General features: G+C 37.0%; 1 protein-coding gene across 3 annotated transcripts in view; it reads left to right on the top strand.

Annotated features, from left to right (window-relative positions):
• RMDN2 (regulator of microtubule dynamics 2) overlaps positions 1 to 25,880 on the top strand; it is a 45,429-nt gene that overhangs the window by 8,587 nt on the left and 10,962 nt on the right. For all 3 annotated transcript variants that reach the window (XM_018085300.2, XM_018085301.1, XM_018085299.1), the window contains exons 4-9: positions 510 to 612; positions 2,727 to 2,787; positions 13,785 to 13,860; positions 15,535 to 15,612; positions 23,923 to 24,021; positions 25,760 to 25,813. In XM_018085300.2, the coding sequence (XP_017940789.1) occupies positions 510 to 612; positions 2,727 to 2,787; positions 13,785 to 13,860; positions 15,535 to 15,612; positions 23,923 to 24,021; positions 25,760 to 25,813 (471 nt within the window). The remainder of the gene's footprint in view (positions 1 to 509; positions 613 to 2,726; positions 2,788 to 13,784; positions 13,861 to 15,534; positions 15,613 to 23,922; positions 24,022 to 25,759; positions 25,814 to 25,880) is intronic.

Below are 25,880 nucleotides of genomic sequence, written 5' to 3' on the forward strand. Positions count from 1 at the left end.
TTATTCATGGTACCATTTTCTTCTGGTTTGGCAAACATTCTGATTATATTTTCATTTACATATTGGAATACCCAAAAAGGTAGATAAGAGATTAATTGTGAGTGAGTGTAGTCCTTATGGCCTCCCTAAAGAAAACACACATCACTTCATTCAGGGATCTATTGTGCTTTACTGGGTTACCTTTTAAGTTTTTATATTAAAAATTTAAAAATAATATTTATATTCATTTATATTATATTTTTATATTTACATTTTTAAGTTTTCATATTAACCTGATTCATAAAATAAAACTCTTTAGACAGCCTAGAATGTTTCCAAAAGCTATGTTCTCTTTTGTTAATGAAAATTGGTCAATTGGTTCTCACATAAACTAAAAGTAGTATGTAGATAGGTGCAAAATAAACAAAAAATTATTACATGTTCTGATAACTTGCTTTAAGCATTATGAATGTAAACTGTTTAAATCACATTCTGATCAATTTAATTATGCAGCTGTGGTCTACTTTCAGTATGAAAACTGTGTGGACTTTCTGTGGAGACTTGCACGTGCTTATGGAGATCTGTTTGAGATGACTACTGATGCTGAGGAGAAGAGGAACTATGTCATTGATGGTAAGCAGAAGAAAAATGTTTATGTAGAATGATATCTGAATGTAATGAAACATACTTTAAACTTTAAGTTTTCCAGTGAAAGGAATTTGCAATCCAATAAATGGGAGCATTTGTACTGTAATAAGAATATTTTGTGCAATAAACTGCCACAGTATACAACTTCAGTTCATTTTTTCCTCACTGAGAGATCCAAAATTGGTGAAGGAGAAGTATTGTGGGTCATAGTCGAAGGCTGTTGACTCTGGATAGTGCCTTAAAATCCTGTATTTTGTTGAGAATCAGATGAATACAGAATGTGAAAAACCCCAGATACTGTCAGCAGTTTCTTAATTACATCTTTGGGAGAGTGTGAAGAATAAATAAATGCCGAGGTTGGGTCAAGGTTTTTTTTTCTGCTGTCCTGTGGCAAGGACCACTCCTGCATATATTGTGGTGAGGGTGGGGATGAAACTTTGTGAATCTGAAGAAACTGTTGACCAGAAACAGAAGTGTGTGACAACTGGTGTTGCTTCTAGGCATCTCTCCCTATGTATCCTGTTTGACAACTTAATCTCTGCAAGGTTCTGGTTTTCTTCTTCAGAGCACTTTTTCTTTGTTGCTTTTAAAAGCATTGCCCTTTCCTTTGCTGTCTGGATGCATATTGGCTGGAGGTACAGTTTATGTTTCCCTTTTCGTTTTGGACCACCTTCGTTTCATTACATTAGAACCTACATCTTCTCTACCTGTGTCACTCTCCTTCAGTCAATGCACTGTGCTTAAAATAATTATTTTTGCCTAGAAGTACTTCTCTCTCTCTTTTGCCTCTTGATTGCCTCTCTCTTTTTTGCTGCACCAAATGAGGTTTTTAAATGTATTCCAAGTTTGGGTTATTTTGTCTTTTGTGATACTTTTTGTCAGCTTTTTATTCTGTCAGCATTGACAACATCACAGACAAAGAAGTCTGGATGCCCTTTGTCATCCTAAAAGACAGTGTCATGTCTTTGTGCTGTTGTTTCACACTCCATAGCCAATCTCAGCTTGTTCTTCCTTGTTCCTTCCCTATTACCATCTTTTAGTTGCTTCTTTTACTCAGGAAGATTTGCACTGCCTTAGCTACTTAATCTATACTGTCTTTGCTTTAGTAGGAACTTGGCTATTTTGTATGGAAATCTCACAGTGCAGTGAGGATTATGACACAAAGTAAATTACAACAGTAAATTCTGTTGTTGGAGCCTTTGCTTTTACCAGTGACTACATGTAGCCTCAGCTGATGGAAGATAATGGCATAGCAAAAGACAGAGAGGTACAGAATGATGGAGTGAAAGTGGGTCTTACGTGTTGAGTAACCAGCCTAGTTTGGCTCATTTTCATGAAACGGGGGTGGTGGTAGCTTTTTTCATCTCAGTTTTTGGAAGTGGTGCAGAGGGATTGAGGCTGCGGGGGAGCTGGCAGTAGTTTCGTGGTTATTTTTCCTTCCACTGGGTTGGAGGGTTGTGTATGCTATTCTTTGTTTCTGTGAAGTTAACTTGCAATACAGAAATGTCAGTGGCTTAATTGGTTGCAGCTGAGACTCTGCAAACAGCAAGCATCTCATTTGAACTTCTTACTGGGAGCATGAATTTGATCAAATCACCTGCTGTCATCTTTATTCAGTTAGGGGAACTTTTAGTCAGTTAAGTGGAACTTAAGGGAAGTCTTTGTGCTAGAAACAAACTTCAGCTAGTTTATTTGTGTACCCAAGTCAGGAAACAGCTTTGCTGGTTCTTCTGACAGGTGCTTCTCCAACCTGCTGTTAAGAGTCTTCAGTCTTACAGACAACATGGTCTCCTTTGGCAGTCCAATCCAATCCTTCCCTAATTTAACTGCATCTGAATTGGATTTAAATAAAAATAATAATAAATTAAAAAAAATAGATGTATGCATGTGTATATGTGTATGTATACATATATATATATATGTATGGAAATGTAAATGATGTAAAGCCAGGATGTTACAATGTCCATCTAAATGTTTCTAAGAACAGGAAGCAGTTTCTTCTTTGCTGCTAGAGTATATCAGGTCGGTTTGTTCTTGGGAGACACCTAACAGGTGGAAGAGTACAATAAATCCTTTAATATATTCTACTCCTTTTACAGGAAAGATTAAAGCTGAAAAAGCTGTTCAGCTGGATGATGGGAGTGCTGAGAGTCACCAGTGGTAAGTTTGAGAAAGTGTGTAGTTTTAAAAACTTGTGTATATTTATCAAATCCTACAAACCCCCCAGCCTTCTTTGGCTCTAAATAGTGCCCACAGCAAGTTACATTTATCATACTACAGTTTGATATCAGTTTCATAAGTTACTCATTAATATTTTTTCATAACTTTATGGAACTCAATTATCCCCAGTTGCAGCTAAAAATTACATTGAAGTATTCTGTGAATTATGTACTATAGAATGTGAAACAACTCAATAACAATACTTCAGCATGACCATGTATTTTGTCCTTTCATTTTCTTGTAATAATCTAAATTCTTATAATTAAAAATAGATATAGAGGACTATGGAAATTTCAATTAACTTCTCAATTTTTGTTTATCATATAGTTTTCCTTCAAGCTTGACACTTATTTTAATTTCATAGGCCTTATCAGAACTAACAAACTCTGCAAATGTAAATATTTTTTATCAAATCAACATTATCAGGTAAAGGATAATTCTACTGAGTTCTAGCTGATAGTTCTTCACCTTACTATTTTATTAGTAAATATTACTGAGCTCCTGATTTCTTTTCTAATACTGTTACCTTTTCCATTTTTGTTTCTACGTTCTTCACTACTTTTGTCATTACATATGTGGGGTGGGATTTCACTAAATTTTTACATACCTAAACCAAAGAGTTTTATCTTAGGTTCCTTTCACAATCAAAAAGAAAGCAGCCAGTTCTGGAGTGCGGTTCATCTGAGTCAGTTTTGCCCATTTTGTCTTGCATGAGGGTGAGATGAATTCCTCCTGAGGTTCAGTTGACAACGTCTCCATTGCCAATGAAGGGAGCACGTCAGCTAGCTCAGGTTTAGATACTTGATTAGACATAGATCTTTTTGTTTAATTAGGTGACTATCTGGCTTGGTTTATGTGTTTCTGAAAGCAATTTACAGCCATTTGTGCTCTTTGCCTGACCACAGTCATGGTCACTTCTTCAGGGTGATGCTGGGGTGCCCATCTCAGCTAAAGCTATGTGTATAAACCACCACAAAATCACATGCAAGTATGAGTCCTGCCCCTCCCTTCCTCCTCAGCCCACAAGACTGACAAAATATCCTGTTATAAATACAGCTTCACTCGCAGAAACTATGCTGATAAAACCTTACATGTTGTTTAAGGACATGTAGGTGGTCTGCTGAACTTCAGACGTGAGATCCTGTACTGACAGGTACATCTAGCAGGGGAAGAACTACGAGTGTGAGATGTGTTCCAGAGGTTAGCTCAGAAAGCCAAATTGAGAGACTTAAGAGGAAAATCTTATGTTTTGTAATCTACTGCTTCTCGTAACAGGCAATGGATTTCTGTATGGTTTAGTTTTCATCCTTTTTGTATCTGGGTGAATGTGAAGGTTTTATCAGTTATTGTTTAACTGGTGGCTCTCTAATGGTATAGATGAACACTACAGATTTTAATAGTTTCCTATATTTTTTTTCCTGAATATATCTGCTTGACTTTATTTTCTGAAATCTTTCTGACTGTATGCATGACTTTTGAAGTGTGATGCCAGTATTGGTTATGCTTATCTAACTGAGGCTCTGAATACTGGGCAGAATGAGCTTCCATGATCCAGAGGGACATTGGTATATTTTTGTTTGACATGACAACTGTTTTTCAGTCTGTGGTCTCAGTAGATCCTTTTCTGCTGTGCTACTACTTAACCAGCTGGACTTGTTTTGTAACTTTTTTTTGGTATCTTGTTTTTTTTCTTTTTTATTCCTTGTAGAGTACTTTACACATATTTCACGTTTATTTCAGTCCATTTCTCAGGCATATTGAGGCCATTTAGGTTTGTAAATGCATCCCCTCCCAGACTACAATTTTATTTCAAAAGTGTTTTGTTGTTGTGTGGGTTTTTTAAAATCATTGACTTAATTAGTGAAATTTCTGGAAGATAATGGACCCAGCACTGAACTTTGTGGGACACCTATAATGATGCTCAGGTTCATATGAATCTGGTTGTGCAACCATCTCAACAGGTGATTTAGTCTAAACAATATTTCCATGGGTGAATTTCTGAGGAACATCAGATAGGACAAAGGCCACATAAATTTGAAGGTATTTGTTACATTCCTCTAATATTCCAGTCTTGTTTGTCTTATCAGAAAAGAATTTTTTTATATATACCATTTGTTCACAAAAAACTTGTGTTAACTGTTTTGTATGCTTATGCACTTACAAAATAATTTATCTTGGAATGTTTTCAGGTTATGCTGGTTTCCCTGTAACCCCTGTCCTTTCCTTTCCTTTGTTTCTGTAGATGGCAACTATATTTACCTTTTCCCTTTCTGTTGGGCCTTGCTGCATTACCCAGGAGACTTTGGAAGTCAGCTATATGTCAGATCTGGATTGCTCAAGTCTGGCCTAATGCAAATTTATTCAGTTTATTTAAACATTATTTCACATTAATCCATGTAAACAGGAAATAGGACTTCAGGGAGTCTTCCCTGTAGAAACTGCTCTCAAGGTTGTATGGAAACAGAATTTTGCCTAAAGTCATAAATAGATAAGACTGTGTGTGAACAGAAAACAGTGCAATACAATTAAGTCATGAATAAAGAACACGTGAAAGTAATATGAAATCCATAGTTAATAAGGATAATAAGAGAGAAGACGACTGAAAAGAAAAAATAGAACAAATATTTATACAAAAAATGCTAGGATCACTAGCAGGTAGTCACTTAAGTTCAGAGACAGAGGGCAGTACCCAGCTCCAGATTGACACCTGAATGTACTGTATTATATGTGTCTACATGTGAGTGAGGTACTTGTCTTTCACTTACAGGGGATGGAGACTTGAAAGGCAGCATGTGCCATTTGATGTGCCAGGATATTTGCATGGCATGGCAGATATCACACAGGACCTTTGTGGGTCTGTACACTTCCAGGCCAACATCTGGGATTGGTGGGAAACCCTAGGGCATCTCCAGTGGCAGTAGGCACCTGTGTCCAGGCAGGGATCCTGTTTGATCAGGATTGAACAGGGTCTCTCTGCTGGATGTAATAGGAGATTGGATACACAGAGATGAGAAGCTCAGCATGAAAGCAAGCTCAGTGTGAAAGTAATGACATCTCAGACCAGAATCCTTCCTTTTCATCTCACTGCCAATAGCGTTTTCTGAAGCTGTATAAGGTAAATAATCTTAACCTACATAAGAAGAGCCCATCTGTTTGATGCACAGTTCTCTCATTTTACATGCAAGGCTGTGTCAGTCTGTATCAGCTATTGATAAGGAAGCTGATTTTCTGACCTTGACTGAAGAAAGTTTTTGTTGATTTCTTACTGGTCTGTACTTTATAATTTCTGTGGGATTTTGATATTTCCAATCAGCACAACTGAGGTTTTAGCTCATGTTTGGTGTAGCTGCTATCTGTGTTGTCCATTCATGCATTATTTCCAATGTTCTCTTAAGCTGTTTAATATATTATGGTTTACTAAATGAGCGAGGATTAAATGATAGCCTGTTCTTTTTGTGGTCCTGTTCCTTGCTCTCTACTTACACTTAACCTTTCTGGAGTAGGGGGAATATAAGCAAAGAAGAAATTGAATTCAGCCTTGTTGGTTTCATGTTTTGTCATTTCTTCATTGCTAATCATTCTGCACTTTCATTTATGTTTTTTTTCCTTCTGGTGTATTTATGGAACCTCCTCCTATTGCCTTATAAATATTCCTAGTTTAGATGTGTGCTCGTTTCCATTTTTAGAGTCAATTGCTTTTGGTTTCTTAAGTTAATAGAGAGTTCCTCACTGGAGTTGAATTAATCTTTGAAACTATTCCCTGATACGACTAAAGGGTCATTTGCAGATGTGCTTTTGAATATCATCTCTTAGTAATACTTCTACAGAACTTTTTCTAATGTGACACTTCCTAATGATTTAATTTTCTTCATTAGAAATGTACACTGTGCCTGTCAAGCAAGGATTAGGGCTATGGACCTATTTGGAAGTTTCTTTTGGAAGCTTATCCCTGCTGCTTGAAAGCTCTATTTACTGCTTAAATAAGTTTTTGTCACACCTTGACAGACACAATTTTCCTAGTATAGATGCAGTTACATTGGCAAAAACATCCCTTTTCCAGAACAGATTTTTCTTCTGTTTTGTGAAACTGCTATAAAGTTTCTGGGAAACAGAACACACCTTTTGAGCACCCCAGGAGAATTTAGTGAAATGGTTCCATGAGCAAACTCTTGCTAATCCAGGCCTAGAGTTCGGCTGTCTTGCCTTACTTTTCATATTTACTTCAGTTAAGAACAAAGTGATGCCATATATCTTCTTGGTATATCACCTATATTTTTTTGTGAAATTGTATCATAAAATATATCAACACTTAAACTGTTTGACTTACTGATCAGAATACTGACAAGTAACCAGTATTCATCCTCAAATTAAATTTGATAAAACATATGCAGAAAGAAGAAAGCAAAATATCTTTAAGTAGTCAGTTAGTTTTGGTAATGAAATTTTGCAGCTGCAAATAATTTTTACAACTGAATCCAGATATAATCTCATAGTTGCCTTCAGTTTTTTAGAGGTCACCATTCAAAAAAACCTGAAGTCAATGGCAACACTGGAAAGGAAAAACATAGCTGTAACTTTTTATTATTTGGACGAACATGCTGAAGAGAGGCAGAGTAAATATTCTAGAGTGATTTGTGTCATTGTTCAGCCCGTGTAAATTTTTCAAAGAATTTGCATGCAGAATTTGACATCAGCCAGTTGCAGATCTTCTTGTGTTTTCCAAGCCTCAAACAAATTTGGTTTGTGGGTCAATGATTCCAAAATGACAGCTGTGAATCCTCACAGCTCATCTTGGATCATGGAGCTTCTTTATCATCCAGATTTTAATTGGAAGTGCTGTGTGAACAATTCAGTGTTCTAATTGGCATTATAATTGTGCTGTTTTACAACTTTACAGTTACAGAAAACACAATATGTAGGTGCATGTTAATAGGGGTTTTATTTAAAACTAAACAATCACTTTAAAATAGTTTTGCAAAACAAGTGAGCTTTTATATTGGGGGGAGATTGTTGCTGTTTTTTCTTCAAGAGTTTGGAAAAGATCTGGAAGGTTTCTTTGCTGTTGCCTGGATTCCCTCAAACATCCTTTTTTTTGCTGAGGAAAACTGATTACAGGCTTTGCAAAGAGAAGGTTACTAGAGAGGTTACTGGATGTGGGCAGTTTTCATGACATTTACTTAGAAAGATCATTCTTTGCATTGAGCTTTGGTTTGTTTGCCATGAACAAACTTTGTGCTACAGTCAGGTTTGGGTTGCTCTGTGGAACCTACCTGCTGGTGATAGGAGTCATACAGCATGTGTCTCATTTAGATGGAAGTGAGTTAGCAAGTGAAGAGTCCTCCTGAACCACAGCTGCCCCCAGAACTTTTCTCTATCATGTGTATGAGTGTTACTAAGAAGCACAACGATTTTCACAAGCCCTGGGTTATCCATGGAAGTGGATTCCAGAGCTTAGGGACAGGGAAGTTTACAAACTTCCTACAAAAAGGTGAGAATGTCATGTCAGTAACAGAATTTTAACAGATAGTTTGTCGGGTTTGGAAGGTGCAATGGCATAAAAATAATTCTCCAGTGAAAGAAAACTCTTTAAAATTATGGATTATGTTGTAGGATATTGTCATACTACCAACAACTTTTAAAATTAAATCCACACCTCTTTGTAACTAAATGCTTTAAACCTGCTTCCCTTAATTATTCCTTAGTTAGACTTAGAAAAAATCGATAACTTCCAAGCCACAAGCATCTGTTTCTGTCATGCAGCCTGATTATTCAGAAATTGATAGTTTGTGCAGAAATGCAAAGTTTCCAGTTAGTAGTTATTTGCCCTGTGTTTGATTCATGGGAAGACCAAAGAAATTTTATAGCTTAATTGTAGTCAATAATCTTTTTAAATACTTAATTATTTTTGTAAAAATAATTTAAAATTTCAAATCCAGAAGCCATTTCTGAAAAGCTGTAACTTATTCTGTAGTAAGTGGATCAGTGAAACACTGCAGCGTCCTCATGCAAGTGCAGAGGAGGTAGGTTTGACATGTGAAAAGATCTGTTTACTACAAGCTTTTTGCCAGAATGGTCACAGAGGAAATAAAACGGGCAACCTAGTGATTCCTTTTACATGTCTGTCAAGGAAAATTGTTGTGTTACTATCTGTGAAAGCTATTATTTCACTCTGTTTCCACATTTGTGAAGACTATCCTGCTAATTTCTTCAAGATTGTATTTCTATCTGTAACAACTGTCTGTTATAAAACAAGAAGTTACATTTCTGTCACACAGAAATATAACATAGTTTTGGGTTGCACAGCCTAAGAAATGCAGAATATGGCATCCACATGTTCTACTGGTGAACTTCTGTGAATACACATTAACACTGGCATGGTATACATACAGTAAATTATTAAGCCAGAATTCTTGAACGTCCTTACCTTCAAGGTTTTTTAACCAAAATAGGGGTTTGTTTCTAATGTTTTTGCAAGTATCACGTAAGCAAGTGTGAGCTACATCTGATGTTTCCCTGGACCTCAGCTTCAGTGCTCTGGTAAATTTTTAATATAAAAACTATATTTCTGCCAATTTCTACAATATAGACTCAGTTGTATTCCAAGAAGGGAAAGGGAAAGGGAAAGGGGAAGGGAAAGCGGGAGGGAAAGGGAGAGGGAAAGGGGAGGGGGAGAGGAGGGAAAGGGAAAGGGAAGGAATCCCCATGAAAAAAACCCACCTGAACACTTAGCTTCACACCTTGGCACATCTTACTTTGTGTGTTGTCAGTCTTACACATTCTCAGCCACTTCTTCCACACTCACACCCCAAGGAGGATGGTGGTATCTTTCCATCTCTACCTCTCCATCTAAACTCAGATGCAATTTTATAGATTAAGTATCTTGGCAGGAAAGTGGTACAATTTAAAGTATGTAAAACTGTGATCTCAGAAAGGATTATTCAGCAGAGTCATAATCAGTAACTTAAATTGCAAAATCTCCCTACATAGAAATTGATATCTCATTGAAATCATGTTAAAAAGGAGTTCGGCTACTTTGCAGAGACTGTCAGAATTTTTAAGTGTGTGAAACTGGTGAGTGAGTGACTGAGTGAGTGAGTGGATGGCTAAGAAGTGATGGCATGCACAGGACTGAGCCGTACGGAGGTGAGGGGACTTGAGAACACATTTAGAACTGGGATGAAAATGAACTTTCTTTTCACTGGGTCTCTTGTGTGCTACCCACACATTAGCCTTTGCTTATACTACCTTACATGTTAAATGTTTCTCGAATGAAGAGGAGGGAGTGGAAAACAGCTATGGAACAGACGAGTTGTATTCTTTGATATTGGTAAATATCACAAACTCTCCTTCAATTGGCAAAGTCTTACCATTTACAATTGAGAAAAACTTTCCTGTTGATACTAGGATGTTAAAATGGAGATCTAGATTTCGAAATGTAAGCCCTGTACCCACACATTTCCAAAGTCTACATGACATAAGAGGGTTTTTTAGATTTGGAATATATGAAAGGGTATATAGAAGAGTGAGGAACAAGCCTGGGAAGATGCATGTTATTTCTGATTTTGGCCCTGCGAGATTTATCAGGGAAAAGGTAAAACTTTCTGTATTCATGTGCCCTAGTGTGGCTTATTGCGGATTTGAGACTTCAAAATCTTTTCTGTAAATCCGTCTCATATGGAATAAGCTGTAGTTGCCAGAGTCTTGTGTGTTGGTAGCATTTTTGATATTAAGATTCAAATCGAGTTAATAAAACATAGTGTATCAACCTGCTGCTCTCCCTTTTGCAGCAGATAAGGTATGCCCCTTACAGTTTTACTTTGCCTGAATACATACAGAATTTCTGGAGCACCAGAAGGGAAAATGTTAAGTCACTTTGATCTGGACCCCTCTCCATGAGGGCCATGTAGGCATTTGGTATCCTTCTCTGTCAGCTACAGTTTCTTGAAAGTCTGAGTTTCAATTACAACATTTTTAACAAAAGGACATTATGCTGACTTATTACTGAGTTTCTTTGGTTGTGTTTGTGCTTATTAAAGGAATGTTAATTGTGGATGATTGACCTGTATGCCTCTATACCACGTTCAGTAACTTTTCTGCCATCTGTGAATGTTTTTTATGCCAACCCAAGTACTGTGTCTGCCTTAATGGGGTAATGATCATTGTGTTTATTTAGATGAACGTGTCTGGGGCTTTTTTTTTTTATGTTACCCAGGAGTAGCATTAGCTCAGCAGTTGCATCATTCCTTGCAGCTCTTCACTGGTATGATTTTTTCATTTTCTCTGTGAAGGCACTGTAAACAGTATTTTAGCCCTGATATTCAAAGTCTGTAAGACAGGCAGTGGTAGTGAGGAGAGCCAGTATCACTTGCTCTACCAAAATGCACGTGCGTTTTACCCATTTCATAGGGTATTTGCACGTTATTTTGTGATAAACTTTTTAGTATTCCCCTCTGCCACCACGAGATGGGGCAGGTGACCAGGGAGTGGCAGGGTTGAGGCCGGCCTGCGGCGAAGAATAAGGAGCAGAGGGAAGCGTTTCTACCTCCTGCCTCGTTTTTTCTGATCATTTTCTTCACTGTGAGAGTGGTGAGGCACTGGAGCAGGTTGCCCAGAGAAGCTGTGGCTGCCACATCCCTGGAGTTGTTCAAGGCCAGGTCGGATGGGGCTTTGAGCAACCTGATCTAGTGGAAGGTATCCCTGCTCTAGACAGGGGGTTGGAATTAAATGATCTTTAGGGTGCCTTCCAACCCAAACCAATCTATGATTAACGCTAGTCTTTGCATCACTGAAAATAAAGTTTGCTTTGTGTTTCAAACTCTTTGAAGAATATTTAAAATGCCTAAAGATTATCTTCTGGAAACAAAAGACACTTTTTTGTTTTCTTTGCTTTAGGATGTTGGGTTGTTTTGAAAATTAAACGCCAAAAATTAAATAATTCTTTTATATCAATTGGCTGGCTAGCCTAGTTCAAAAGTATAAAATTTAAAAAAAGAAAAAGACAAATATGTGAAAGACATTTTTAATTTTTCCTTGAAAAAGTAATGCATATTTAAAGTTAGTAGGTTAGCTTACTTTTAATACATTGAAAATTTTGTTGGGATATCCCTCCCCAGAGATTTTAGCTGTAAGTAAAAATTTTTCTTTGAACTAGTTTAAACTAAGGCCCTCTTTCTTGTCACGCACAGACAGGGAAATACTGCAAGATGCTGGATTAGCTTGTTCGCTTTTCATTGTTTTCTTTTGTAGCAGCAATCCGTTTAGCTATGGTATGCTGAGTTTATCTGATTAGCACTTAATGAGTGAAGGGAATAGGGGCAATGTTGCCTGAGTTACTTAAACCTAATGAAGTTTTCAGTACCTTCCCCCTCTTTCTAAATACCTGAACTTTCCTGACCCCCACCCCTTGCTTTTTCCCTCAATTGCAGCTCATTCCCATACAAAATGTGCTTCTGCTGCGGCTCTATCAGCAGTAGAGCTGCCATTAGCTGGATTTTGTCCAGTGCACGGTGGTCACAACATACATCCTGCTCAACAGTGTTTGACAGTCTGTCTGAAGCTCTTACAAATTCAGCTGTTTTTGTTATGCCGACTCTGTTCCTTACCTGGGAACACTTGCTGACCAAAAAATGCAATTACCTTTAGCATGAGTGTTTCTAACTTAAAACCATTAGGTATAACTGTAAGCAATAAAATAATTTCTTAATTGATGTTTTAATGAGGATTCACTGGAGCTTGAATAATTACATTATATAAAGAAATTCAAGAAAGCTGATGTTTAGTAATGCTTAAAACCTGTGTGTGCCATACAGATTGTGGTTCTGTTACCATAATTAACTCAATAAGCTTCTTGCATAACTCATATTTTCCTCTGGTCTTTGGCTTTCCCTCTTCTAAGATTATTTTTTCCTTTGATTTGGTATTGCATTGTAAAATATTTAGTAAAAAAGCAAAATTCTGAAAAAATAGAAAAATAATGTACATGAGTTTTGACTGTTTAACTATTTCTTTGATGGTTCTGTTAGTTTTATACAGAAATACAAAGTTGTCTTAATACCAATGAAAATAGGTCCAAGGAAAGTACAATTGATGTCTGTGCAAGAGAGTCCTTATGCATAGAGGTTCTATAATTGTTAAAGTAATAGGAAGAAAGCAATAGAAATTTAGATGGAGTGTCAATAAAACAGTAGTGTGGCTTAGGAGATCTGAATCTTTATAGATGGGGACCTCTGAAAATATTTTCAGTTATACCTGCTTAACAATACAAATATAATATAGAAATTATCTCACATTTCTTTTATCAGTCTCCCAAATTTTCGATAATCATAGTAATAATAATAGAAATAATAATGACCTAGTGATAGCAGTAGTGATCCTCTTAGAGCAGAACGTGTGTGTATGTTTTTAGGTAATTTTGAAGATATTAGAAGAATACCAGAAGTGCAGGAATGCACCAAGGTGCTTGAAAAGGGTAGAAGACAGCTGTGAACATTTTGTGTGTGCAGCTTCCTACTGAGCACACCCCCAGTATTTGCCTTCCCAGGTGAGGTTCTGCAGCTGACAGTATTCATGTTCCCAGTGCAGTACAGTGCAGAGCACAATGTGTCAAACTGCTGACAGTGGTAGAGCCAGTCTGGAAGTGTCATACTCTGAACTATATGGTAGAAATATGAGAGGAGAAATCTCTGTTTTTTCACTTCCCTGACAGCCCAGATAGTGTCATTTAAACTTCTTGTTTCCGTTATTATTTTGTTTTGATCTGTGTTTTCGTCTGCTCCTGAATATGTATAGCTTATGCCAAACTTCCATCCAGTATCGAGATGGAAAACAACCCCAGTTGTTAATCTGTGAATTAGGTATTGAAATATTTTGTAATTTAATTCAAAGGTTTATTTAAATCACAAAAAGTATGTGTGTGTGTTTTTCTTTTCCCCTCTCAGGTTTGCAATTATGTGTGGCTATATGTCTCAGTTTGAAAGTGTACAAAACAAAATCAGGAATGGTTATCTCTTTAAGGTATGTTTTTGTAGGATTTGGGGTTGGTTTTTTTTTTAAAAGCTATTCCTTCAAGTTATTTCCTTATATAGTGTCAAAGACAGACTTTTCCAGCACAGTAATTCAGCCTCACAGGTCTATTTTGGTGCTGAAGTTAAAGCAAAAAAGTTATTTTTATATATGCAAATAGATTATATGCTTTCACAATATAAGAACTGAGGTAGGATTCTGGGAACAGCATTATTTTGTAATCAAAGGGGGGAGGAAAAGGGAATAACAATTCTGTTTAGAAAATCAAAACATATGAAATAGTAAGTGATCAACTAACACAGTTCTGCAATCATCCTTCATGTCACCCTTAAGTAATATATTTTTTAACACTGTCCTTTTGAAGGTAATTGTGTTTTTTAGATTTAGTTACTTGTGTTATATGTGCTACTCTCCCCGTCCTTGTCCTCAGCATTGCTTAGACACTTTCCATCCATCCCTTGCCTTCCAAGCTGGTGTCCCCCCTTTCTGGGTGTCAGTGAGAGGCAGCAATGTTCCAGTTCCTGGGGAATGCCTAGTCTGGGTTCCTGTCACATCATGTCCGTGTTAGGACTTGGAGTGTGGCAGAGCTTTCCTGTGAGAGAGCAAAAATTACATCTGAGCTGTGCCAAGTGAGCTAAGCCCCAAGCACAGGGACAAGCTGGGAACGAAGGGATAATGACAAATAACATAAGTGCTGCAGCTGAGTTTTAAGAGTTCCTGGTATGAGCAGTAGCCTTTTCAGGGAGGTTTTCCTCCTCACTAGTAAATACTGCAATCTGTTGAATTGTGTGGAAATGTTAAGGATTTGGGAACATAGTAGTATGAAAACATAGCTCCTATCTGAATAGTTTCTGGACAAAATGATAGCGTAACAGTCTCTTAGATCTGTATAACTCAAATATTTTTGTGACTGGCTGAATTAGAAAGATATCTGGGGGATAAAAAAGAAAGGTTCAAGTGAAATTTATTTTGAGAGGCAAATGGTAGGGGTGAAATGACATACTTATTTTTTCTTCAAACTTAGGTTGAGCGATAAGAGCTTTCTTTAGTAAATTAAAGAGGGGAATAAAGAGACTCATCACCTGTAATAAAAATTATTTTGGAAGAAGGACCTCATTAGATACTTCCTAGGTTTTATAGTTTCACTATGAACAGAACCATTTTATTTTTTGAATTTCACATTATAGTAACAGTTGGTTGTGTCAAGTACCATTTCATTGGAGCAGTCACGTTCTAAGGTGGAAGAGACTATGCTTCAGTGATGTGTGCTGACATACAAGATCTATCAAAGAGAATAATTGGTTCCTCACTTATTTGATCTGTGATTTTTCTAATACTAACTGTAAATGAAATTAATTTAATTGCAGTTGTTGTTTTTCTTAAGACAAAAGTTCTTGAGTTATTTGATTGAACTTTAGAGTTGCTTAGTCATGTTCTAAATATGGCATGCCCTGTTGCATTGTGTGCAACTTTACTAAATAATTTTGTTTGTGGTTTCCCTCCATGAGGAAGGGGTTTGCTAGTTAATATATTTTTAGTTTGTTAGAAAAGAATTGCAGCAGAAGAGAATTACTGAATTTGTTTCTGACTTGCAGCAAACTGCTTAGAAAGTAAACACAATTGTCAAACAAACATCTAAAGGGATACTAATTTTCTTTCCAATAGGAGCATCTAGACAAGGCGATTGAGCTTAAGCCTCAAGATCCCTTTTTATATTACCTCAATGGAAGATGGTGTTATTCAGTAAGTTGTGTTTTATTTATTTAATATATGAACTGAGTATACTGAAAAATGATGATGCATTTGTGATTAAATATTGGGACTTAAGACAAAGTAAGTGTTTATTTAAGTAGATGTTTTGAGCTAAATGAAGCAGACATTTACATTTCCCAAATCAACTACCAGAAGTGTGCTGCTATCAGCACTTATCCTGTAATATAGATAGGTAAGCTGTGCTTGTATGTCCCTCGTTGTTGCATTCAAGTTTTTTACCTGAATGCATGAATGAAAAGTAACTGATGTTTGGAAGGGAGGAAGGGCAATCTCTTGATTTCAGTTCTTTGTTCTGCTACAAACCTTCGGGGTAACCTTGGGGAAGGTTACACTAAAAGGCTAACATAGCCTTTTAGTTACTGTATTCCCCATCCATAACTTAAGTGAAAGGCACTTACATGCTGTAGGATTATGTCTGTGGCAGCAAGGCTACCATACTGGCTTGGTAAATTCCAAGAGAATGTCACAAGAAAGAGTCAGGCATAAAAATCCATAATTCTCCAAAGAGTTTTGCAAGAGATGTAATTTGTGTCATGCCAGTACAACAGGTGATTTTAAAGATTACTTTAGTTATATTTTTATTTATATATTATAAAGATTATATTATATTATAATAGATTACATGATTATAAGTATTCATATAAGAAAAAATAAAATAATTGGTTTACAAGTTTAGCTGTTAATCAGTTTTTTAGAAAAATTATGCTTGTGCTTTAGTATGAGAGTTGTCTTATTCTTAGCCCACATCTTTGAGGGATCAGTTGGCTATCCTTACTGCTTCATTTCGGGTGCTGCGAGGAATCCTTGGTCAGAAGAAATTGTTCTTCCGTAGTCCATGCTGTAAAAGATGACTGTAAGACTTTTCAGAATAATAACTGCTAAGCACAGTGGATGCCAGTCCTGCCTTTTTTTTATGGGTACTTCCAATGCTAGTCAATACAAAGTGCCTGCAAACTGTAAAGAAGGAGTTGTGATACGTTGCAGACTTTGTCTTTATCTGCAACAGGACTTAATGCAAAGTAATCTTTCAGCAGTTTTTTTCACATTATATATTTAACTTTAAAAGAGCTTTCAGCAACTATATTTCTTTTCCTTTGATTTAAGTAAGGAATGACACCAGCTTTTTCAAAGAACTTGGCATTTTTCTTTTTGTCACACTGTATTCTTGAATATCAGCATTATCTATGCAAAAATAAGTTGGTGAAGATGGCACTATAGTATGCTTGCTGTCTTGCCTCTCAGGAGCATCTGTCTTACCAGTGATTGTTTAGTGCTTTTGTACTATGCTGTGTCCAACATCTGAACTGCAGCTTCCATTTATGTCAAACGCTCCCAGATGTTTTTCATGGGTTATTTCTCATGCGAGCTGCTGCTTTTTGGAGACATATAATCTCAGTATACTTCACTTTGTTCTCACTGGACTTTTTGTTACTCCTGTTCCATTGTCATGATAATCACTACTTCCTGGCTGAGTAACAGGTGTGGTTTGTTGTACTGTATCATTACAAATTCATGTTCCACACTTGCAACATCTATGTAGGGCTTCCTTACTAAACATTGAAACTACATATTAGCATTTGCTTTAGGTAATGACCTGACCTGCATTTCATTAAGTGAAATAATCTACCTAAACAGATGTAGCCACTGAAATATTTAAGGACTGATTTTGCTTTTTCTTCTTTTTTAAAATTCTTGTTTTCTGTGACTGCCATTACAAAATAGCAACCTGAAACACACAGAACAGATTTTTGTAGTACAAATAAATGCAAGTATAGGACTGAATAACATTTTGTTTTAGTTTCTGGGGCTGTCAGCTCTTAAAATCTTACTGTCTTTGCACACTTGCAGTGGCAGAATGAGGTAATTTGAAAACATTAGTTTTGAGGCACTACTATAGAAGCTGAATCTTAATCATGGCCCAGTGAGGTTGGTGATATTCTCATTAGTTTTACCAGACTATATGAGTAGGTTTCTGAGCTGATCCACTAATAGAGGTTTTGGCCATGTGTATGTTATAGGTAGTCGTAGGAGCTTGTGGAAAATGTGCCAAATTCCTTGGTCCTATTCTGCAGACTGTGGTGTTTCATGCTGTGGTAATTATCCCAAAAAAAGACTGTTGGCTGTGGCATTGGTTCCAAATACTTTGTCAGGGTATAGATTATGATAGAGCGCTTGAAAAATTGATTCATTGCTCCTCTATACAGGTACCTGTAGCTGGAGTGATAAATGTTCCTCTTAGACTCTCTGTTTTTAATGTTCTGTGCTTGAGGCTGGGAAGGTTGTGTTGTCCAGTGTGAGAGAATTAAAGAAGAAAAAGGGATGACTGAGGCAAGAAGGTTAGTTTATACGTTTAGCCTACCTGACTTTAGGGTCAGGTTAGGATTGGCCCAATATTTGTTCTTTCTCAAGTATTGCTTTCAAGGGTATTTTTGTCTAATTTTCATCACATACTCTTTTACTGAAGCAGTGTAGTTAAAAAAGATAACTAGTGTTTGATACTTTATAGGCTTTGGTAACACTTCTGTGAAATGTATTTAAGTCTTCCTAATACAGTCAGACATTTCCCATTCACTCCTTATTTAATGTTAGGGGATCTTATTACTATCATCTAGCACTTTTTTTGGGATGACAAACTCAAAAAATTAGGAATTACATAAGGGATTGTAAAAGGGGATGCTTCAGGTGTAACTTGGGGTTACAGTTCATTTTCACAAATGAAAATCAGTTGAAAAGACTTTTAGGTAAAATGTATAGTGGAGGGAAATAGAGATTTTTTGAAGGCTGAAATCTATATCTGGAGACTGCACGCTGTACAGGTAAAAACTATTTGATTTGTGGAATTTTGCCAGAATTTAGCTCTGACTGCCATTTCTCACCTTCCTCAGTGTAACACAGTACTTTACAAAGAGCAGTGATTCAGCACTGCAAAGTTTCTTACTCGTCAGTTATTCTTGCTAGGCCAGAAGTGAAGCTGTTGTAGCAGTGTTGTAGCACCTTCCAGCAGGAAAGATGAGCTATATTTTCACTGCCCTGACAGCAGCTGGGGTTTGTCTGTGATGCAGAGCCAGTGACAGTTGTGCGCCACCTTGTCTAAAAATCAATTTTTGCTGTTTCTTATTTCTCTTACCATTATAAAGTCAGTAGAGCTATACAAAAGAGAAAGATCATAGAATCATCTCAGCAGTGTTAGAAAATTACATCTGGTATCACAATCAGATAGGCAAGATTTTTACCAGTCATGTCATAGATGTCATGATGGGTAAAATTAGGAATTAGTTTTATTTTCATAGAGTTTTGGGCACAATTATCTGATAAATCTTTATAATTTTGGTGGGGTATGTTTTTACTGTTTTAATGTTTCAAATAGCTTGTAAAACAGAGTACTATCTAGTTAAGACTTATGTCTACTTGCCATTACAGGACAGGCACAAAACAGTTAGCATATACTTGTGAAACTGGATCAGAGTCTCTGGTAAACGCTAGTAGGGTGTTAAAAATGAGATCTCTCAGGATTTTCTTTTTGCAGGTTACATGCTATGTGTTGGATTTGTCTCTGGTGTATCCCAGTATCTGTTTTGGTTACATCAGGGAACAATAGATCCAGTTCCTTTGTATGCTCTGTAAGTCTGCTTCCCTTACTGGAAAGTGAAAAGCCCAGTTCAAGTTGGATAAATACCTAAATGCCTGTGCAGACTGTCCTGGTTTTTCAGCTGGCAAGAAAGAGAATATTTGTTTTGGAAGCCAGTATTTTAAAACTGGTGTCCTGTTACTTAATCTCTTCCAGAAGTCAAAACATTGCGAAATTATTTAATACAATTTTAAATTAATATATTGTAATGAAAAAGAAAAAGAAACTCTCTGGGATATTTAATTAGGTGTCATTAATATTTTACTGAAGCTGGATCAATGGAGTGATTTTCCTTTATGGAAGATAATTGTGTAATATGTCTTCAGTGAGCTATTAGCAAGGAAGCATTGGAGGAGGATATCCTATAGGGCTGAAAGTCAATCCTGGATGACTTTTTAATCCAAGTGGATTAGTTTCCTCAGTACAAACATCCTGAATTTGAAAAGAACTGTTACTGGACAGGGTTTGCGTCTCATAAAAAACAAATAGAAGACAAAACCCCAGCCAGTGTTTCATTGTATATATGTACTTCTCAAATCATAAATATATGTAATTTTTTATGATCTTAGGCTAAGGAAGAGAAAGCGATGCTAGGAAATCTATTTTCCCAGTATTTAGGGGAGAACCATGTTTCTGCATTGGTCTTCAGAGGAACAAGAGACCTGATAGGAGAGAGCTAAATATGACCTTCATGTTCAGCTGCAGTTTAACTCTGTGGGTACCTTTCTTCCATCTCTAGTACTGATGGAGATTTAGGTCGAATAAGTGGATGACAGCTTGTTCTTTGACAGATCTATAGGAGAGGTTGGTTGAGACAAGCATCTCTGTTTGCTTTGGGATACTGAAGAGTGGCCTCCTCTCCTTGGCAGAAGCCAGGCTATCATGATGACCCACTCCTCTCCAGTCCTAAGGAAGTTCAGGAGTTGGCTGATGGTCCCTCAGCCCTTTTTTCTCACTCTTGATTGAGTGGGACTAACTCTTTGTATGGCAGCTGGGTAGCAATGAGTGACCCAATACATTAAAACCTGATATTCTGTGGAAACACAGTGTTCCTGTGAATTTTCAGGCTGCTGGCAGGACTGACATCAGGGTTTAGGAGACCAAAAAACCAAAACTCACTCAACATTTGGAAATCATCTGTAGGGCACAGGCAATCTTCATTCTTTAATTTTTTTGTTGTTGTAGCTATTACTTGCTGCAGTAGCTGTTTTTCTTATTACTTTCTGCTGTCCTTTACCACTTTTGGAACACGCATTAAAGTGAAATCATGGTTCCACTGTAGTTGATGACAGTTACACTCTCTTTATACTTGATTTTGTATGGACCTACTTTGCACTATTGGAGTAACCTTTACTGTAGAAGTCAAATTTGTGCTACACTAGAGCATGCTGACCAGGGTTTCTGTTCCCTGTGCTCGCTCACACACAGAGAGTGCTTAATAAAGTTAGTTGGTGTAGTAGGAATTGTTTCCATTTCACTGAAGGTGGCGTAAGATTTACTCTAATAAAGTTATTTCAAATTAAAGACTGTGCTTATGTGCATTGAGGGGAATGGTATAATTTCCTGTTCATCATTATTGCTCTGGGCCACAGTTCTGTGTATTGCATAAAACAGGTTCTTTTCCATTTTTCCCACCTCAGTATAGCAGGGTGCAGACAGATTCAGGCGGGGTGCAGTTAAGCTGTTCTGATGGGATTCACCTCCCCTGTCTTCAGCAACCCACAAAATATAATTGTCTGCGCTCCTTTTGCAGTTGAAGGAAAAAAATAAGAGGAAAAGAGGAGCGTTCATCCTAAGCTAATGTAGGAGAATAGGAATTGCCTAATGGAATTGCCTCTCTCTGTATTGACCATGCAAGGAAGCTGAACAATTTGCATAAACTAGCCACTTCATTTTTTGATGGCTAGAGTTAGCTGCAATGAATACATCGAGCCACTGGCATATCAGTCTCACCGCTCAAAACATTAGAGAACTCTCAGACTATCTCTGAAATAGTCACAAAGTGTAATGGTGGAGAGAGTGCACAGAAAGAAAGAAAACTCACTGTTGTCACAGAATCACAGAACCATGAAGGTTGGAAAAGACCTCTAGGAACCAAACACTGTCATGTTCGCCAGTAAACTGTGCCCCAAAAGCCACATCCACACATCTCTGGACACTTCCAGGGATAGCCATTATACCACTTCCCTGAGCAACCTGTTCCAATCCCTGACTATTCTTTCAGTGAAGGGATTTTTTCTAATATCCAGTCTAAACCTGCCCTGGTGCAACTTGAGGCCCTTTGCTCTGGTCCCATCACTTGTTACCTGGGAGAAGAGAGTGACCTCCACCTCCCTACAACCTCTTTCAGTGCAAGTGGTTTTCTGTGAAATGTGCTTACATGCATTTCACTTTTAACATTGTTTTATCTTGGTGAGATTTGTAAAATAAAAATGGCCAAATGCATGTATGTTTGGGCTTTTTAAAAGTTTGAATAGGGCAAAGCAGCACCCATGCCAGACAAAATAAAGACTAAAACCTCAGTAAATCAGTTCTGATTAAATCTCACAAGAAAATAAAACAACTGCCAGGAAGAACTTGTGTTTTCAATAGCTAATTATAACTCCACATGGAAAAACTGCAATTTTGTTTCCTCACTGTTGCATAACAGCAGACATGAGTATGGTAATTGTATCTGTGTATCTCCGGGGTGTTGTGTGGTCCCGCAGAGAACAGTGTAAGCATATCCATTCCCTTTATTTTTTTTTTCTCCTCTCTTCCTCACTCTGTAAGCTACCTCTGTGTTGATGTGGTGGACCTAGAAATATAGAAAGCCTCTTTCTCTTCCAAAAGAAGAAAGAACACTGCATCGGGAGATTAGCATGAAGAAAACAGCACTTTTGCAAAAATGCTTTTAATGACTCTTGCAGAATATGTCCTAGAAACTATGTAACAGCGAGGGAAATGAAATGTGGAAAGAAATTATATACATAGCTATAATTTGAAGTTTTAAGGCAGTATGCTGAAGTTTGTAACTCAGTGTGAAAGCACTGCAGAGATAAATACCTTGTTGCTTCAGTGAGTAAGAACTCTAGGATTGCTGGAGAGCTTTTGTAAAAAATACTTTATTTCCTTAGAAGAAGCTTGAAGTTGGGACATGTGAGAGAGAATGAAAGTAAAAGCTTTATTTTCTTCATATTGTTTCTCCAAGCAGTGTTGCTCTTATGCAGCTAGAGACATTGGGACCAGATTAGAAAACATGGTCCTATGAATTTTCCTGTTGCATGCTGACCTGTATTTCTTGCAATGGTATTTTTAGGGCAGTTTGCAACAAGAAATACATAGAGCTTGGTGTCTATTCAAAAGAGAAGCATTCTGAGTGATGGCTGTGGATAATTCTGTGTGGGTGGATTCTTATATTTTACAATTATTAACTGACATCTACTGGATAATTGCTGGATTTAGGTGGAGAAGGTAGGGGGAACAGCAACAGCCCTGCAGATATTGGGAAGCCAGGGAATGAGGCAGGAATAATCTAAAACTATCCAAAACCATTTTAATTTTTACAGCAGTAGGACCAACTTGACTTCAAGGCTGAACTCTGTTATTTGAGTTGCAGCTCTTTCTGAAAAGAGATGTCCATATGTGACTCGTATTTCATCTCCAGGTCTCTGATGAAAGGCTCTCTTTCTTTTCCTGTGTATATCTCTTCTCTGTGTTGCCTCTGCACAGATCAGGCTAGAAAATACAGAACCTCGTTTTTTTCCCATTTTTCAACTCAGTTGTACTCTGTGACAGGAGCCATCAGTGCAGTGGTTCAAATACTTATGGAAAGGAAAAAAGTCCTGATTTTTCTTTACAGATGTGGTAAAAGTGGCCAAAGGAAAGTGGCTTCACTTCTCCATTTAAACAGGCTCTGCTCTTACATTGCATTTCCTAGCAACTCCACCCTTTGTTATAGATGTGAGATGTGTTTTGCCATGCTGGGGTGATGTAGCCAAGTACCTTATGGCAGTAACCAGAGCAGTTTCTGTCAGGTGTATATGTAAGGGAAGAAGTCATGTGCGTTGTGTGGGAATATGACAGTTCCCTAAAGTCCTTTCTCAGCCGTCCATCTTGCTGAAATGAGAAGAGGTCTTGGGCAAGCATTATTTGTCAGATTTGAAGAGGAAAAAATGAAGCCTATTTTTTTAACAGTGGCTGTCACCAGCTTCTGTGTAATAAATGAACTCGTTATACCAGCACCAAAAGCACTTACGTTTTTACTGTAGCAACAGCTGTTCATAATGTTGAAAAGTTGTCAAGTACATAGACTGTCATGCTAAGCTTTCTCTTGAAAACCTTAACAAGTTTCAAGCACTGTTTCTAACCTTCAGTTTTAAAAACAGGCTAGGTCTTATGAAACCTAAAATGTAGTTTAAGCTTTTTATATGGGAATAATCTTGTATCAAGGATCTTGGTATTTTGTCGTATGTGCACATTTTCCTGTTAACAGAATCCAAAATCCAAAAGACTGCTTTTAGCTGGCAAGTTGGCAGTATAAAGCATTCCTTTACAGGTTCTTTTGCAAAATACATCATGCAAGTAGTATAGTACATAAGACGGTATTTACTGTAAAACTGAGAGGCAGCCCTGAAGACATCTGACTTTTTAATTTAATTTTTTTATTGCAGGTAGCTCAGTTGTCTTGGATTGAAAAGAAGGTAGCTACTGCTCTCTTTGGGACTCCACCAACTTCAACAGTAGAAGAAGCACTGCAGAATTTCCTTAAGGTACGTCCTAGTCAATGGTTTTCCTATGTGGCTGTTTACCAGCTGCTGTATGTGACTCTTGTCAAGAAGTCTGTCGAACAGACCGTGTTCAGTAGCTATAAATCCAGGGCTCTTCTAAACACCACTGAGCTCTCTAATAAAATATTTTTTCTTTTCTGTTTTAAAATTAGTTTGGAGATGACTGGCTAGCACCTTTCTTTTCTTTCTTTTGTCTTGAGGATTCTTTAATTACTTGACATGATTAATAGTTACTGAATATAATGTGAGATGGATATAGATTAGTTATATATGCCATTGAAACAAATTAATCATAGTGATAATTGATGATTTGCCCATTTCTGTAGGAGGGTTAACATGGACAAGGAAAACTTAAACATTGTGATGCTTTTCTTTTTCTGATCTGAAGCTTTTTTTTTGTTGAATTTCAGTAGAAGCATTTCTTATTTGTGGAGATGAAATTACCTTTGTAGTGAATTAGAAAAGAAGGCTGTGTCATACAGGTCCATGTTCCTGGGCATTCTACTTGAACACACAGTGATGAGAAAACACCACATGAATAAAATAAATCTATCTTTCAATGTCTTCTATGGGAATCAGTTCTACTTCTGGAGCTGAAAAGTGTACAAGTTTTTCACTTGACTGAATTCAAAGCATAAACTTCCATGCTTACAATGACTTTCAGAAAGTTTCTCAAAGGATTGGACAGGCATATTTTGGTCACTTTCAGCAGTGCTTGTTTTCTCTGTTCTTAGTCTATTTAAAGATGGAATGGTTTCCTGAATTTTGGACGATACAATACATTGCCATCTTCCCAGTTTAAGAGATTTTATCTTTAAGGTCACATTCCAAAAGTGGTAGGAATAATTTGAAACATTTACTTTAGCTTCAGGGAATTTTGTGGTGGGCTGCAGAGTGACTGTGGTTTTAAGTCATCTTCTGCAACAAAAATTAAATTACTGTCTAAAAGACAACTGTTTGGGTTTCTTTTTCAATTGCTTGATTCTACATGGTTGTGGTGAAAGCAGCATTGTTTTGGTCCAAGGATCACAGCTACTATAAATTTCACTGATGTAATTTTTCTCTCCAGAAGCTGTTTGTTTATTAAAACTGCTTCTTGGCTAGTAGATAGTTGGTAAGGTTTTTACTCATCTTGCAAGCTTCTATGTCCTTGGTGTATTTTAAAAGGAAGACATTCTTGAACTTTTTTAACAACCTGAACTTTTCAGAAGGTGGTAGTGTGAAAAGAAATGTGTACCCAGAACTAGATGATACGGGTCTGTGGAAGAGAAATAATTGTAAAGTTGATTAACCCAGTTTGTTACTTGTTATGCAAAGTGTGAATGGTTGGTTGCTTTCTAATTTCTTTGACGAGGAAATAATTATTAATAATCTAGAGAGAGCAGTGTCATTCAGAAAAGTGCATGTGTCTGATAGATCTTGTACAGAATGACCTGATGTCTTTACAGAGCGCTTGGGAGAGAGGAAAGCAAGGAGTACAGAACATTTTTATGTGTTCAATGTCAGCATCTATTGTGCCTGGTCTAGGGTTTGAGTTTGGGGTTTTCTTGTTTTCTTGATGTTTTTTTTGAATTGCTAAACAGATTGCATTACACACAGTAGGGATGATTCTGTCTGATGTTTGAGGAAGTGTAGTGCATTACTAAAAATGTTAGCAGACCACATAAATCCCATCACACAAGTTTTAAGTCTATTTTCTTTCCTGTTTTTTATTATCTAGGCAGAAGAAATGCATCCAGGATATTCCAAATGCAATTATGTGTATTTGGCAAAGGTAACCAAGTTCTTTTAAAAATAATGATTTGTAGACTCTGGTATTCCTACAGTGGTCTGATTGGAAA

This window comes from Manacus vitellinus, unplaced genomic scaffold (genome assembly GCF_001715985.3).
Source record: "Manacus vitellinus isolate BGI_N305 unplaced genomic scaffold, ASM171598v3 scaffold_8_pilon, whole genome shotgun sequence".
Classification (NCBI taxonomy): domain Eukaryota; kingdom Metazoa; phylum Chordata; class Aves; order Passeriformes; family Pipridae; genus Manacus; species Manacus vitellinus.